At 46.7% G+C, this 16,144-nt stretch overlaps 4 protein-coding genes across 5 annotated transcripts in view; 2 read left to right on the top strand and 2 right to left on the bottom strand.

Moving 5' to 3' along the window:
* LOC140208309 (uncharacterized) overlaps nucleotides 1-16,144 on the top strand; it is a 292,599-nt gene that overhangs the window by 208,639 nt on the left and 67,816 nt on the right. The window lies entirely within an intron of this gene.
* LOC140208282 (uncharacterized) overlaps nucleotides 1-16,144 on the bottom strand; it is a 60,379-nt gene that overhangs the window by 15,954 nt on the left and 28,281 nt on the right. The window lies entirely within an intron of this gene.
* The window catches only part of LOC140208304 (uncharacterized), a 27,663-nt gene continuing 12,636 nt past the window's right edge, over nucleotides 1,118-16,144 (bottom strand). The window contains exons 1-2 of one of the 2 annotated variants that reach the window (XM_072276890.1): nucleotides 7,924-7,994; nucleotides 1,118-2,583 (exon numbers count right to left, since the gene is read on the bottom strand). In XM_072276890.1, coding sequence (XP_072132991.1) covers nucleotides 1,542-2,246 — 705 coding nt within the window. In that variant the 5' untranslated portion in view covers nucleotides 2,247-2,583; nucleotides 7,924-7,994 and the 3' untranslated portion in view covers nucleotides 1,118-1,541. Of the gene's footprint in view, nucleotides 2,584-7,923; nucleotides 7,995-16,144 lie in introns of those variants that run through there. The other variant, XM_072276892.1, reaches the window with a different exon arrangement.
* The window catches only part of LOC140208249 (NACHT, LRR and PYD domains-containing protein 3-like), a 128,629-nt gene continuing 121,014 nt past the window's right edge, over nucleotides 8,530-16,144 (top strand). Inside the window, exon 1 of the mRNA XM_072276793.1 lies at nucleotides 8,530-8,721. The gene's annotated coding sequence lies outside the window, so the exon portion shown is untranslated. The remainder of the gene's footprint in view (nucleotides 8,722-16,144) is intronic.

Raw genomic sequence — 16,144 nt, 5'->3', positions numbered from 1 at the left:
CACCAGCTATATTAAGATGCTAGCTGAGGCAAGAGTTATATGAGGTTAGATGACTGAGTGAATCGCTTCCCACATTCAGAGCAGGTGAACACCCTCTCAACAGTGTGAACCTGGTAGTGTGTCATAAGGATAGATAACTGAATGAATCTGTTACGTACACACAATGGTCTAAATGAACCAGCAACAACAGAGCACACCTGGAGTCTGGTTTTGATATTAAAAACCACTATTTATTAGTAACTACTCAATATAGTAACTTAAACCAGGTAAATCAAAAGTTAGCCATGTTATGCATATATTTGTGTGTAAATACAATTCCCAAACTTGTTAAAGCTTGGGTGGCAAGAGTTAAAGTCTTACGATGGAAATGTAAGGAAGTTCAGTTCAATCCACGGAATTGGTGTGAGTGTGTGTGTGTGTGTGTGTGTGTGTGTGTGTGTGTGTGTGTGTGTGTGTGTGTGTGTGAGAGAGAGAGAGAGAGAGAGATAGATAGATATTTGTGATCCAAGGTGAAAACCACACTTGGAGAAGAACGAGTAAACAGGTCCCATTGATCTTCCGTCGTCAGGCTCAGAATCCACTCTCGAGTTAGCCAGACGCAGCTTATCACTAAGGGGACCGTCTTCGAGGGTGAGCTACCACCCAGGCGAGGGTAGACACACCGGTAGCCTCCACAGGGTCAGCCCTGACACACACCGTGACAGCCACTGATCGATTCTCCTGATCGATCCTCAACCCACGCTTGTGGGCACTCGAAAGTTCCACCCAGTGACTCCTCTGTCACTGGCCTCCTTTCACTGACCGGTCGCCGTAACCGGTGTCCCACTGTGTGTCTCTGGGAGAGTCATCTGACCTTGCTTAAATAAACACGCTACGAAGCAACTGTGAACATCGAACTGTCCATCACATAACTCCGCCTCTCTCTCACCATGGCAACCAAGAAGCAACTGTGAACATCAAACTGTCCATCACATAGCTCCGCCTCTCTCTCACCATGGCAACCAAGAAGCAACTGTGAACATCGAACTGTCCATCACATAACTCCGCCTCTCTCTCACCATGGCAACCAAGAAGCAACTGTGAACATCGAACTGTCCATCACATAACTCCGCCTCTCTCTCACCATGGCAACCAAGAAGCAACTGTGAACATCGAACTGTCCATCACATAACCCCGCCTCTCTCTCACCATGGCAACCAAGAAGCAACTAGCAGTACTGTAGACAGTTTTTCTCTCTCTCTTATTTAAAGGCACAGTCCATGTCCACCACGAGTACTTCACCACATTCACAGTAGGTGATCGGCCTCTCCCCGGTGTGAACTCAGTGATGCCCAATTGGTTGATTTGGCTGAGAGAATTTCTTCCCACAGTCTGAGTGGGTGATCGGCCTCTCCCCAGTGTGGACTCGCTGATGTTCTTTCAGTTGAGATGACGTAATGAATCCCTTCCCACGGACAGAGCGGGTGAACGGCCATTTCCCTGTGTGTCAGTATGTGAAATGACCAACTGAATCCCTTCCCACAGACTGAGCAAGTTAATCGTCACTCCCTAGTGTGAACTGACTGGTGTCTCAGTAGATGAGGTGAGCAAGTGAAGCCCTTCCCACAGACTGAGCAGGTGAACGGTCTCTCCCCGGTGTGAACTCGCTGATGTGCCTTCAGATGAGATGACTGAATGAAGCCCTTCCCACAGTCTGAGCAGGTGAACGGCCTCTCCCCAGTGTGAACTCGCTGATGCACCTTCAGTTCAAATGACTCTACGAATCCCCTCCCACACACTGAGCAGGTGAATGGCCTCTCCCCAGTGTGAACTGACTGGTGTCTCAGTACAGCAGATGACTTTGTGAAATCCTCTCCACAGACTGAGCAGGTGAATGGCCTCACCCCAGTGTGAATTCGCCGATGTACCTTCAGTTGAGATGACTGAGTAAATCCCATCCCACAGTCTGAGCAGGTGAATGGCCTCTCTCCAGTGTGAATTCGCCGATGTACCATCAGTTGAGATGACTGAGTGAATTCCTTCCCACAGTCTGAGCAGGTGAACGGCCTCTCCCCAGTGTGAACTCGCTGATGTACCTTCAGTTGAGATGACTCAGGGAATCCCTTCCCACAGTCTGAGCAGGTGAATGGCCTCTCTCCACTGTGAACTCGCTGATGTACCTTTAGTTTAAATGACTGAGTGAATTCCTTCCCACAGTCTGAGCAGGTGAACGGCCTCTCCCCAGTGTGAACTCGCTGATGTACCATTAGGTCAGATAACCGAGTGAATCCTTCCCCACAACTTCAGCAGATGATCAGCCTCTGTTCGAAGTGAACTGACCAGTTTGTCCACAGGTGGGAAGACCGACTGAATCCCTTCTCACACACAGAACAGGTGAATGGCCTTGTCCCAGTGTGAACTTGCTGATGTACCTTCAGTTGAGATGACCGACTGAATCCATTCCCACTGTCTGAGCAGATGAATGGGTTCTCCCCTTTGTTGACGTACGGCTGGGATTTTCTTTTATCTACTGTCAGTTTAAAGTGCCACAGTTTTAAAGCCATGAAAACATTTTCTGCCCAGATGAATGGTTGGTCTGCACAGCTGTTAAAAGGAATTAAATGAATATTAGTATTATTTCATGTTCTTGTCACAGAGTCATAGAAAAGTACAACACAGAAACAGGCCCTTTGGCCCATCTAGTTTATGTTGAACTATTTAAACTGTCTACCCCTGTACCCCGACCATCCAGGTACCTATACAAACCTCTTACATGTTGAAATTGAGCTCGCATGCACCAGTTGGACTGTCTGCTCATTCCACACCTGGATGACCATCTGTGTGAAAAACTTTCCCCTCATGTTCCCCTTAATGTTTCACCTTTCACCCTTAATCCATGGCCTCTGGTTGTAGTCCCACCCCATCTCAGTGGAAAAAGCCAGCTTGCATTTACCCCATCTATAACCCTCATAATTTTGGCACACCTCCATCAAATCTCCCCTCGATCTTCTACATTCCAAGGAATAAAGCCCTGACCTGTTCAAACTTTCCCTATAACCCAAGTCCTCCAGACCTGGCAACATCCTTGTGAATTTTCTCTGAACTCTTTCAACCTCTTTTACATCTTTCCTGTAGGTAGGTGATAAAACTGCACACAACACTCCAAATTAGGCCTCACCAATGTCTCGTGCAGTGTGAACATAACATCCATCTCCTGCACTCAGTACTTTGGTTCATGAAGGCCAATATGCCAAAATCTTTCTTTCCGTCCCTATTTAACTGTGTCACCACTTTCAGTGAATTATGGACATGTATTCCCAGATCCCTTCCTTCTGCAGCACTCCTCAGTGCCCGACCATTCACTGTGTAAGACCCAGGTCCTATCAAAATGCAACACCTCGCACTTGTCTCCATTAAATTCCATTTTGCATTTCTCCAGCTGGTCCAGATCACACTGCAAGCCATTATATCCTTCCTCACTATCCACTACACCCACAATCTTAGTGTCATCCAGAAATCTGCTGATCCAGTTAACCACACTATCATCCAGATTACTGATCTAGATGACAAACAACAACAGATCCAGCACCGATTCCTGTGGCAAACCACTAGTCACAGGCCTCCAGTCAGAGAGGCAACCATCGGCTTCTCCCAAAACCAGTGTCTCATGCAATTTACTATCTTATCTTGAATGCTGAGTGACTGAACCTTCTTGACCAACCTCCCATATCAGACTTTGTCAAGTGCCTTGCTAAAGTCCATGTAGACAACATCCACTGCCTTGCCTTCATCCACTTTCCTGACAACTTCCTCGAGAGACTCTATTAGATTGGTTAGACATGACCTACCATGCACGAAGCCATGCTGCCTATCCTTAATCTATCTATCCAAATACTTACATATCTGGTTCCTGCACATACGTTCCAATGACTTTCCCACTACTGATGTCAAGCTCATTGACGTATAATTTCCTACTTTATTTTTAGAGCCTTTCTTGAACAGCGGAACAACATTGGCTGTCCTCCAATCCTCCAGTACCTCAACTGTCACTAAGGATTATTTAAATATCTGTGCTTGTGCCCCAACAATTTCTGCACTTGTTTTCCGCAGAGTCCCAGGGAACAATTTGTCAGGCCCTGGGGATTTATCCACACTAATTTGCCTTCAGACAGCAAACACCTCCACCCCTGCAATCTGTACAGGGTCCATGAAGTTGATGCCATTTTGCCTCACTTCTATAGACTCTGTGTCCATCTCCTGAGTAAACATGGATGCACAAATAATATTTAAAATCTCCCCCATATATTTTGTCTCCTCATACAGATTACCATTCTGATGGTCCAGAGTGGGCATGTTTCTGTACTGAACTGGCCAAACGTGATTGGGAGGGGAAGCTGGTAAGAATGATGATGGAGCAGCAATGGCTGGAGTTTCTGGGAGCAATTCGGGAGCTGAGTGATCGATACATCCCAAAGAAGTGGAAGCATTAGAAAGGCAGGGGGACAAAACCGTGGATGAAATGAGAAGCCAAAGCCAACATAAAAAGCAAAGAGAGGGCAAACAAAAGAGCAAAATCTATTGGGAAGCTTTTAGAAAGCAACAGAAGATGACTAAAAAAAGATGTCAGATGAGTTCAGGGTGTGGAATTATGATATTGTAGTCACTAATGAGTCTTTGTAGCACCCAACAGTCTGAGGCATTTGAAGGAACAAAATATCCAGGGCCTCAATATCTCTTGAAAACCAAGGTTCCCTGCACCAGTTACCTTTCAACTTTTATTTTGGCAGGCACATACAAACTCTACACCCTCAATACTTCACTTCTGAAGAATTCCCACTTACCAAGTACTCCTTTGCCAGAAAACAGCCCGTCCACACTTGTCAGATCCATTCTGATACCATCAGAATTGACCTTTCTCCAATTTAGAATCTCCACCCATGGTTCAGTCCTTTCTTTTTCCATGTTAACTTGGAATCTCATGGCATTATGATCACTAGATGCAAAGTGTTCCCATACACTAATATTCTGTCACTAGCCCTGGAATATTTTCTAATAGCTTATTGCACATTTCTATGCTGGGAATTCTATGTGCTGATTAATGGCACATCTGACAAACTCTACCCCATCTAGTCCTTTTACATATGGGAGTCACGTCAATCTATGGAAATTTATAATCGCTTAGTATATCAAGCATTGGCGTACTCTGCGATCTCTCTTGCTAATTTGTTCCTCCAAATTCCTCAGATTGTTGGGTGCAAACAAGCCCCAGTCATGGCAACAAGATCACAATTCCATGTCCTGAGGTCTGAACAGCATTTGCCTGGTGTCAAGAAAACAACCTCTCCCTCACTGCCACAAAAACAAAGGAGCTGATTATGGACTACAGAAGGAATGGAGACAGGCTAACCCCTATTTACACCAATGGATCTGGGGTTGAGAGGGTGAACAGCTTTAAGTTCCTCGGCATACACATCACCGAGGATCTCACATGGTCTGTACATACCGGCTGTGTGGTGAAAAAGGCACAGCAGTGCCTCCCTCACGTCAGACGGTTGAAGAAGTTTGAAATGGGGCCCCAAATCCTAAGAACTTTCTACAGAGTCACAACTGAGAGCATCCTGACTGGCTGCATCACTGCCTGGTCTGGGAACTGTACTTCCCTTAATCACAGGAACCTGCAGAGAGTGGTGTGGACAGCCCAGCGCATCTGTAGTTGTGAACTGCCCATGATTCAGGACATTTACAGGGACAGGTGTGTAAAAGGGGCCCAGAGGACCACTGGGGACCCTACTCACCCGAACCACAGACTGTTCCAAGCTGCTACCATCCGGGAGACAGTACTGCAGCATAAAAGCCAGAACCAACAGGATTCTTCTATCAGGCCATCACACTGCTTAATTCATGCTGATACAACTGTATTTCTATGTTATATTGACTGTCCTGTTCTATTATAAATTACTATAAATTGCACATTGCACATTTAGATGGAGATGCAACACAGAGTTTTACTCCTCATGCATGTGAAGGATGTAAGTAAGAAAGTCAATTCAATTCACCCTCTCTATTACCTGGCATTCTGGCTCCCATCCCCTCTACAACTTTGGTTTAACACCACCCCCCCACCCACCATACCAGCACAAGCAAGCCTTAACACTAGGATATCAGTCCCCTTCTAGTTCTGTTGCCGTAACTAGCAAATCCCCTATCACCCCTTTGACTTTCCTCTGCCACGTAATCTCCTCCCCCCAACAGTTTCTAAAGTGGTAGAATACATAGAACATAAAAAAACATAGAAAACCTACAGCACAAAACAGGCTCTTCGGCCCACAAAGCTGTGCCAAACATGTCCCTACCTTAGAGCTACCGAGGCTTACCCAGAGCCCTTTACTTTTCTAAGCTCCATGTACCCATCCAGGAGTCTCTTAAAATACGTTATTGTTTCTGCCTCCTCCACTGCCGCCGGCAGCCCATTCCACGCACTCACCACTCTCTGCATGAATAACTTATCCCCGACATCTCCTCTGTATTTACTTCCAAGCACCTTAAACCTATGCCCTCTCGTGCTAGCCATTTCAGCCCTGGGAAAAAGCCTCAGACTATCCACAGAATCAATGCCTTTCATTATCTCATACACCTCTATCAGGTCACCTCTCATCCTCCGTCACTACAAGGAAAAAAGGCCGAGTTCACTCAACATATTCTCATAAGTCACGCTCGCCTGTCGAGGCAAAGTCCTTATAAATCTCCTCTGCACCCTATCTATGGCCTACCTGCTGTTGTGGGGGATGGCCACAAGAGTACTCTGCGATGGCTATTTAACCTCATTCCCCTTCCTGACTCTCACCGAGTTTCCTGCGTCCTGCACTTTGGGTGTAACTCACCTCTCTTTATCCCACCCCCTCCGACTCCCGGATGATACGGAATTCATCCATTTCCAGCCCCAACTCCTTAAAGTGGAGACACAACATGTGCACACTGAATTTTATATATAGAGGTACTCATTTTAACAGCTAGCAAATCACTGTCAGTAATAATTTTGATCTGCAATCTCACACAACGTATGTAACAGGTCTGTAGCAGGTAATGAAGGATTTTCTCACTGGAGCAATTGCACACTGTCCATATCTGATTTGCTTGCTAAATAATGCTATAAAAAGTCAGATTTCCAAATATCACTCCACTTCTTCCCACTTGCAAATTCTCCAGCAACTTTTGCATCACCACAATACACACAGGTAACACCAGTTTCTGTATTGTACACAAATATTTCCCCTGAACCCTCCCCCAGGTGACTGACGGTGGTGAACTCAGTGATGGCAATGCCAATGAATATGAAGGGAAGGGCAGTAGTCTGTCTCATTGGAGTCTGGCACATTTGTGATGTGAAAGCTACTTGTTGCCCAGGGCAAAGGTGTTTGATATCATTATGTACCCAGAGAGAGTGGGACAAAACATGTTCTCACGGGTAGAAAGTCCAGAACAAGAGGGGGTGGAACAAGCAACAGACACAAAATGCTGGGGGAACTCAGCAGGCCAGGCAGCATCTATGGAAAAGAGTACTAATGCTGAGTTCCTCCAGCAATTTGTGTGTGTTGCTCGGATTTCCAGCATCTGCAGATTTTCTCTTGTTTGTGACTGGAGGCAGAACAAAGGTGATTTTCACAACAGCTGATGTAAAAGATTTTGTTCCCTTTCTCCGAGTTCCCGATCCTTGCATTTAGACAGCTGGAGCTCAGCTCTGTCTGAGAGACCCATCGGTTCCCATTCCCTCATCAGCCGGAAGCTCCCCGGGGCCCGTGTACGGATGGTGGGGCTGAGAGAGAGGGAAGAGAGCAGGACTGTCCCGGGATTGCGGGTCACGGAGTCCGGAGTCACAGCAACTACCCGAAGTCGGTGTTGAAAACGCCGCCCGGTGAGACCCCCAACCCGGAGAGCCCTTCTCACCTCAACCGATCATCCGGGGCCTTTTGTGCCCCGCGCGCTGGTGAGCTCGAGCTTGGTCGGTTTAACGGCTGGGATACGAATCACGTGACCAGCGCCTCCCCTACCGCTGTCAACACAGGAGTCACGCGCTGCGCTATTCCCATTGGTGCGAAGCACTATCAATCACTGCTTCCAGCCAATAGCGGAGGTGGACCAGCCGAGAGGGCGTTACCCCCGCTGACTCCGTCTCCCGAACTTTCCGTCACGGCGGGACAACCGTCAAAGTAAATGTCCGCTTTCTGATTTATTTCCATTTCCCTCCGAGGGAAGTTGGGGCGTTTGTGAAGCGTCTCCTGCGGCCGGAGTCTGATGTGTCGCTGAGAGGTAGGAGGAGACCGCTCGGCCCGTCGGTTTGATGCCGGTTCCCCGGGGAGGGAGAGGATGAAGACGGGGAGAGAGGGGGCGGACAGGATGTTTGTCCCGGTGGGGACAGGAGGGGCTCATCTGTGGAAATGTCTGAGCCCACGGTGGTGGCGATTCACCACATTGGGGGGCAAACACCGGCAGACTGTTGCCCTGCAAGCGGGGCCGATGGTCCGGGCAAAGTGACAATTATTTGTGTTTTGTTGAGACTGTACCGGGAATATGGTGTAAAATCCCGCTCCCCACACTAACACGGGTCACACAGACCAAAGAACAAACTGCCGGAGGAACTCAGTGGGTCGGGCAGCATCTGTGGAGGGAAATGGACCGTCAACATTTCGGGCCGAGACCCTCCCTCTGGACTGAGAGTGGACGGGAAATAGTCCGAGAAAAGAGGTGAGGGGTGGGGATGGGGCAAGAGCTGGGGAGTGAGAGGTGGATCCAGGTGAGGGGGAGGTGGGAAGGTGGAAATAGTGACGGGGGTGGGAGGTGAGTGGTTGGGGCAACACGGGGCTGCAGAAGATGGAAATTAATTCCATAGAGGATTAACAAAGAGGTTAGAGAGTATTTGTTATGGAGAGTGCAATGAAGATTCACCAGACTGATCCCTGGAGTGGTGGGGTCATCATATGAAGAAAGATCAAATGTGATAACCCTTTCATTTAGAGAATCGAGGACTGAGAGATGAAGACATTGAAATGCACAATAACATTACCGGTTGAACCAGGGATCCCAGTCTCTGAAAATGGAGGTGGACTGTCCGGGACTGAGATGAGGGGAAATGTCTCCACTCTGAGGGTGGTGAATGTCTGTAAATCCCCACCACAGAGGCCGGTGAAGACTCAGTATCGTCCTCACATAAAAAAAAGAGACCAGCAGATGTGTGGAGACTGAAGGGATCGAGGAAATGAGGATCGGGCAGAAACATGTGGCTGAGATGGGAGAGCAGCCACCATTCTGTTGATGGTTAGAGGGGCTGAATGGCCACTTCCTGCTGTTTCTCACTTGATGTTTCAATGTTCCTGTCCAGTGAGGAAGGGGGAATGTGAATTGAAATTAGAAACATAGAAAAACTACAGCAGAACATAGGCCCTTCAGCCACAATGCTGTACCGAATATATCCTTACCTCAGAAATTACCTAGGGTTACCCATAGCCCCCTATTTTTCTAACTTCCATGTCCAGGAGACTCTTCAAAGTCCCTATCATATCCGTCTCCACCACCATCGCTGGCAGCCCATTCCACACACTCACCATTCTCTGTGCAAAAAAAAAACTTACCCCTGACATCTCCTCTGTACCTACTCCCCAGCACCTTAAACCTGTGTCCTCTTGTGGCAAATATTTCAGCCCTGGGAAAAAGCCTCTGACTATCCACAAGATCAATGCCTCTCATCATCTTATACACCTCTATCAGGTCACCTCTCATCCTCTGTCGCCCCAAGGAGAAAAGGCCATGTTCACTCAACCTATTCTCATAAGACATGCTCCCCAATCCAGGCAACATCCTTGTAAATCTCCTCTGCACTCTTTCTACGGTTTCCACGTCCTTCCTGTAGTGAGGCGAACAGAACTGAGCACAGTACTCCAAGTGGGGTTGACCAGGGTCCTATTTAGCTGTAACACTACCTCTCAGCTCCTAAACTCAATCCCAGGGTTGATTTAGGCCAATGCACCGTACCGCCTTCTTAACCACAGAGTCAACCTGCGTAGCAGCTTTGAGTGACTTATGGACTCGGACCACAAGATGCCTCTGATCCTCCACACTGCCAAGAGTCTTACCATTAATACTATATTCTGCCATCATATTTGACCTACCAAAGTGAGCCACCTCACACTGATCTGGGTTGAATTCCATCTTCTACTTGTCAGCCCAGTTTTGCATCCTATCAATGTCCGCTGTAACCTCTGACAGCCCTCCACACTATCCGCAACACCTCCAACCTTTGTGTCATCAGCAAATTTACTAACCCATCCCTCCACTTCCTCATCCAGGTCATTTATAAAAATCACCAAGAGTAGGGGTCCCAGAACAGATCCCTGAGGCAGACCACTGGTCACCGAACTCAATGCAGAATATGACCTGTCTACAACCACTCTTTGCCTTCTGTGGGCAAGCCAGATCTGGATCCAGAAAGGAATCTCCCCTTGGATCCCAGGCCTCCTTACTTTCTCAATAAGCCTTGCATGGTGTACCTTATCAAATCAAATGTTCTTCTGATGTTAGCCTTAAACTAGACTGATGTTTAATATTGTGGATCTGTAAAAGATAAATCAGTTCTGTTTCAAATCTCATGTCACAGATACTTACTGTCTCTGCCACACTCACTCTGTACACTAGAGAGGCCACTCAGTCCGTCTGGTCCCTGCCCATGTTTCTGTTCCATATCAGTATTGTAAAATCTAGCCCTGTCGTTCACTTCACCTCTCACTGTCCCCGTGATGACAGGTTGCAACTCGTCACTACTCTGCAGGAGAAGAGATTTCCCTTGAATTTCATAGAATCAGAAATCTAGAGCAGATTACAGGCCCCTCGGCTCACAATGTTGTGCCGATCATGTAACCTACTCCAGAAACTGCCTGGAATTTCCTGACCGCATTGCCCTCTATTTTCCTAAGCTCCATGTACCTGTCTATTGGTAATCATTTTCCAATGTTCTATAGATTCAGGATCAGTTCCTGTGGATTGGAGGGTAGCTAATGTTATCCCACTTTTGAAGAAAGGAGGGAGAGAGAAAACAGGCAATTATAGACCAGTTAGTCTGACAACAGTGGTGGGGAAGATGCTGGAATCAATTATAAAAGATGTAATAGCGGCACATTTGGATAGCAGTGGCAGGATAGGTCCGAGTCAGCATGGATTTACGATGGGGAAATCATGCTTGACTAATCTTCTGGAATTTTTTGAGAACATAACTATGAAAATGGACATGGGAAAGCCAGTGGATGTAGTGTACCTGGACTTTCAGAAAGCCTTTGATAAAGTCCCACATAGGAGGTTAGTGTGCAAAATTAGAGCAAATGGTATTGGGGGTAGGGTACTGACATGGATAGAAAATTGGTTAGTAGACAGGAAACAAACAGTAGCGATTAATGGCAGAATGGCAGGCGATGACCAGTGGGGTACCGCAGGGTTCAGTGCTGGGACCACAGCTGTTTACAATATATATTAATGATTTGGATGAAGGGATTAAAACATCACCAAGTTTTCTGATGACACAAAGCTGGGTGACAGTGTGAAATGTGAGCAGGACGTATGAGAATGCAGGGTGACTTGGACAGGCTGGGTGAGTGGGCGGATGCATAGCAGATGCAGTTTAATGTGGATAAATGTGAGGTTATCCACTTTGCTGGCAAGAACAGGAAGGCAGATTACGATCTAAATGGTGTCAAGTTAGGAAAAGGGGAAGTACAACGAGATCTAGGTGTTCTTGTACATCAGTCACTGAAAGCAAGCATGCAGGTACAGCAGACAGTGAAGCAAGCTAATGGCATGCTGGCCTTCATAACAAGAGGAATTGAGTATTAGAGCAAAGAAGTCCTTCTGCAGTTGTACAGGGCCCTGGTGAGACCACACCTGGAGTACTGTGTGCAATTTTGGTCTCCAAATTTGAGGAAGGACATTCATGCTATTGAGGGAGTGCAGCGTAGGTTCACAAGATTAATTCCCGGGATGGCGGGACTGTCATATGTTGAAAGATTTGAGCGATTGGGCTTGTATACTCTGGAATTTAGAGGGATGAGAGGGGATCTTATTGAAACATAAGATTATTAAGGGATTGGACACGCTGGAGGCAGGAAGCATGTTCCCGCTGATGGGTGAGTCCAGAACCAGAGGCCACAGTTTAAGAATAAGGGGTAAGCCATTTAGAACGGAGTTGAGGAAAAACTTCTTCACCCAGAGAATGGTGGATATATGGAATGTTCTGCCCCAGAAGGCTGTGGAGGCCAAGTCTCTGGATGCTCTCAAGAAAGAGATGGATAGAGTTCTTAAAGATAGTGGAATCAAAGATTATGGGGAGAAGGCAGGAACTGGATACTGATTGTGGGCGATCAGCCATGATCACAGTGAAAGGTGGTTCTGACTCTAAGGGCTGAATGGCCTACTCCTGCACCTATTGTCGATTGTCCAAGTGTCTTAAAAGACCCTATTGTATCCACGTCTACCAATGTCTCTGGCTGTGCATTCCACACACCCACCACTCTTTGACATCTCCTGTGCGCCTGGGTCCAAGCACCTTAAAACTATGCCCCTCGTGTTAGGCATTTCAGCCCTGGGAAAAAGCCTCTGGCTATTCACACGACCAATATCTCTCATCATCTTATACACCTGCATGATTTTCTCCAGGCTGAATAAGACGATGAGCTCCCTGTGTATTTGAAGTTCTTCAGTGCTGTGAAATAATTTAGCTAAACTCCTTCGCTGCTCTTTTCAACGTTTTTGGTCATTTTCACTCATTTCAAAGGACTGTGCCTCAGACAGCTGGGTTGTTGCAATGCGCCTCTAAAGTCTGACAGCAGACTAGCGAATGAATCTTCGACGGAGCAGATTCAGAAACCAATGAGATGCCAGCCTGAGTCAGGGCTTTGAGGCTCCAGAGAGCGATGGGGTCTAGAGTTTATGGGGAGGAGGAGGAATCTGACCAGCAGGATGTGCCTATAAATCAAAGATGAGAAACATTTAGAAACATTGATTGAAAAAAAAAGTGGGTCTGCAAAATACCGGAATAAATCAGCAGATCAGGCAACGAATGTGGAGAGGAATAAATAGACAACATTTCTGCCGAGCCCCTTCAGCATGCCCACACTGCGTACTCCTCTGCTTAGTCGCTGCCTGAACTGCAAAGTTCCTCTAGCATTTTGTGTGTGTGTGCGTCTCTGTATTTCCAGCAACTGCAGAATCTCTTGTGTTTTATATCTACATCTGTAAGGGGATTGTACTTTGGCATTAGATACACGTTGATATTGAGTATATTGTTTATGGGAGCCGCTTTCTGCGTTAAAACAGCTGCTGAATTTTCTACACACACAAAAAAAAGCTATGGACGTGGAACTGGTGCTTGCAGAAACTTTTAATGGCACCGTGATTACCAATAAAGCCCTGCAATATAAAGTTCGCCGTCGCCGAAGCACCGATCAAATGCGCAAGCGTCAGGGCTGTTCCGTTGCCGAATATCACGCATGCGCGCAGTACACGGTAAGCTTAAGGAGATCGGCTGTAGGGAGACTGTTGCGGGGTGGGGAGAAGGGAGATTGGTGGGGTTTCAACACCGACTTCGGGACAGTTGCTGTGAGCTCCGGACTCCGTGACCCGAAATCCTGGGACAGTCCTGCTCTCTTCCCTCTCTCTCAGCCCCACCATCCGTACACGGGCTCCGGGGAGCTTCCGGCTGAGAGGGAATGGGAACCGATGGATCTCTCAGACAGAGCTGAGCTCCAGCTGTCTAAATGCAAGGATTGGGAACTCGGAGAAAGGGAACAAAATCTTTTACATCAGCTGTTGTGAAAATCACCTTCGTTCTGCCTCCAATCACAACCAAGAGAAAATCTGCAGAGAGGGCACAGTTTTAAGATGCTTGGAAGTAGGTACGAAGGAGATGTCAGGGGTGTTGTGTTCTTTATACGTACCGTGGGTACTGATAACAAACCATATTCTGCAGAATTGAACTTCTACTTAACAGCAGCAAAACCACGTCTTACACTGCCATGCTTCTCTATCATTCTTCATTTCTGCTTATGTTAGGAACTCTGTCCAGTCACGTCCTGACACGTGATATCACCACAAGGGGTAAGTTTTTTTTACACAGAGTGGTGAGTGCGTGGAATGGGCTGCGGCAGCTGTGATGAAGCCGGATAAAATAGGGTCTTTTAAGAGGATCCTGGATAGGTACATGGCACGTAGAAAAATACAGGGCTATGGGGAACTCTAGGGAATTTCTGAAGTAAGTAATGTCTGGCACAGCATTGTGGGCCAAAGGGCCTGTATTGTGTTGTATAAATGGGGAAGTCACTTACCCATGACCTCTGGTTGTCGTCCCACCCAACATCAGTGCAAAAAGCTGCTTGCATTTACCCTATCTATACCCTCATAATTTTGCCTACTTCCAACAAAGCTTTTTTTTAGGTGAATAAGATGATGAGGGGCATTGATCATGTGGATAGCCAGAGGCTTTTCCAAGGGCTGAAATGGCTAACACGAGGGGCATAGTTTTAAGCTGCTTGGAAATATGTACCGAGGGGATGTCAGTGGTAAGTTTTTTTTACACAGAGAGTGGTGGGTGTGTGGAATGCACTGCCAGCAGTGGTGGCCGAGGCAGATAAAATAGGGTCTTTTAACAGCCTCTTAGATAGGTACATGGAGCTTAGAAACATAGAGGTCTATGTGCTAGGGAAATTCCAGGCAGTTTCTAGAGTAAGTTTCATGGTTGGCACAACATTGTGGGCTGAATGGCCTGGAATATGCTGTAGATTTCTATGTTCTATTTTGAACAGTGAAATAACTTTGGCTATCCTACAATCCTCTGATAACTCTCCCGTTACTAAGGATGAATTAATTATCTCTGCTGGGGCCCCGACGATTTCTGCACTTGCCTCCCATGGGGACCGAGGGAGCACCTTGTCATGTGTCATGCCCTGGAGATTTATCCACCCTCTTCTTTAATCTGTACAGGGTCCACGATTTTAATGCCGCTTTTCCACACTCTCATTGACACTGTGTCCATCTGAGTAAATAGAAATGAAAAAAATATTTAAGATCTTCCCCCATCTGCTTTGGTTCCAGCCATGGATTGCCATTCCGGTCTTCCAGAGGACCAACTTTGTGCCTTGCAATCCTTTTGCTTTTAATCTATCTCCAGAATCCCTGAGGATTATCCTTCATCTTTTCTGCAAGGGGAATCTCATGCCTTCTTTTCGCCATCCTGATTTATTTCTTATACTCCATTTCAACCTGCCTGCCTATCCCTGTTATGCAACTCCATTTTGTGCTTCATCAGGGTCTCAATATCTCTTGAAATCTAAGGTTCCCTACAGTTTCTATCTTTACCTTTTATTCTGACAAGCACATACCCGCTTTGTACTTTCAAAATTTCGCTTTGAAGGCCTCAATTTACCAAGCACACCTTTGCCATAAAGCAGCCTGTCCCAGGCCACAGTTGCCAGATCCTAGTGTCATAATTCCAGGTGTTGATCCATGCCCTGAACACATCCGCCTTTCCTACGCTGCTCCTTGTATTGAAATATACAGGGCTCAGCATATTCACTGCACCATGCTCAACTTTTTCATTCCTGACTTTGTCTGAGGACTGAACAACAACTGTCTCCGCAAACCCTGCACTATCTATTCTGTTATTCAGGCTCCCATTCCCCCTGCAACTTCAGTTTGACCCTCCCCCACCACCACCTCCCATAGCAGCTCTATCACCCCTTTGGCTTTCATCTCCCAGATCAATAAAAAGGAGGTGCATACCTGGTGCAGGCAGATTGGAACAAATGGGGTACTTGTGAGATACAGGAAATTCAAGTGAACACTTATGAAAGACAAAGAAGGCATGAGGTTACCCCAGCAGGCAAGATGAAGGAGAATCCTCATGGATTCTGCAGATATGTTAAGAGTGAAAAGATTGCAAGGGAAAAAATTAATCCTCTGCAAGATCAGAATGGTAATCCATATGAGGAGACAAAATAGATGTGGGAGATATTTTTTGCTCAGGAGATGAACGCAGAGTCTATAGAAGTGAGGCAAAGCAGCATCAAATTCCTAGACCCTGTACAGATTACAGAGGTGGAATATGGGAGGTGGATCAAGAAGGTTTGGTCAC

This window comes from Mobula birostris, chromosome 13, assembly GCF_030028105.1.
Source record: "Mobula birostris isolate sMobBir1 chromosome 13, sMobBir1.hap1, whole genome shotgun sequence".
Classification (NCBI taxonomy): Eukaryota; Metazoa; Chordata; class Chondrichthyes; order Myliobatiformes; family Myliobatidae; genus Mobula; species Mobula birostris.
The sequence above is the reverse complement of the archived record's forward strand: the minus strand, read 5'-3'. Positions and strand labels throughout refer to the sequence as shown.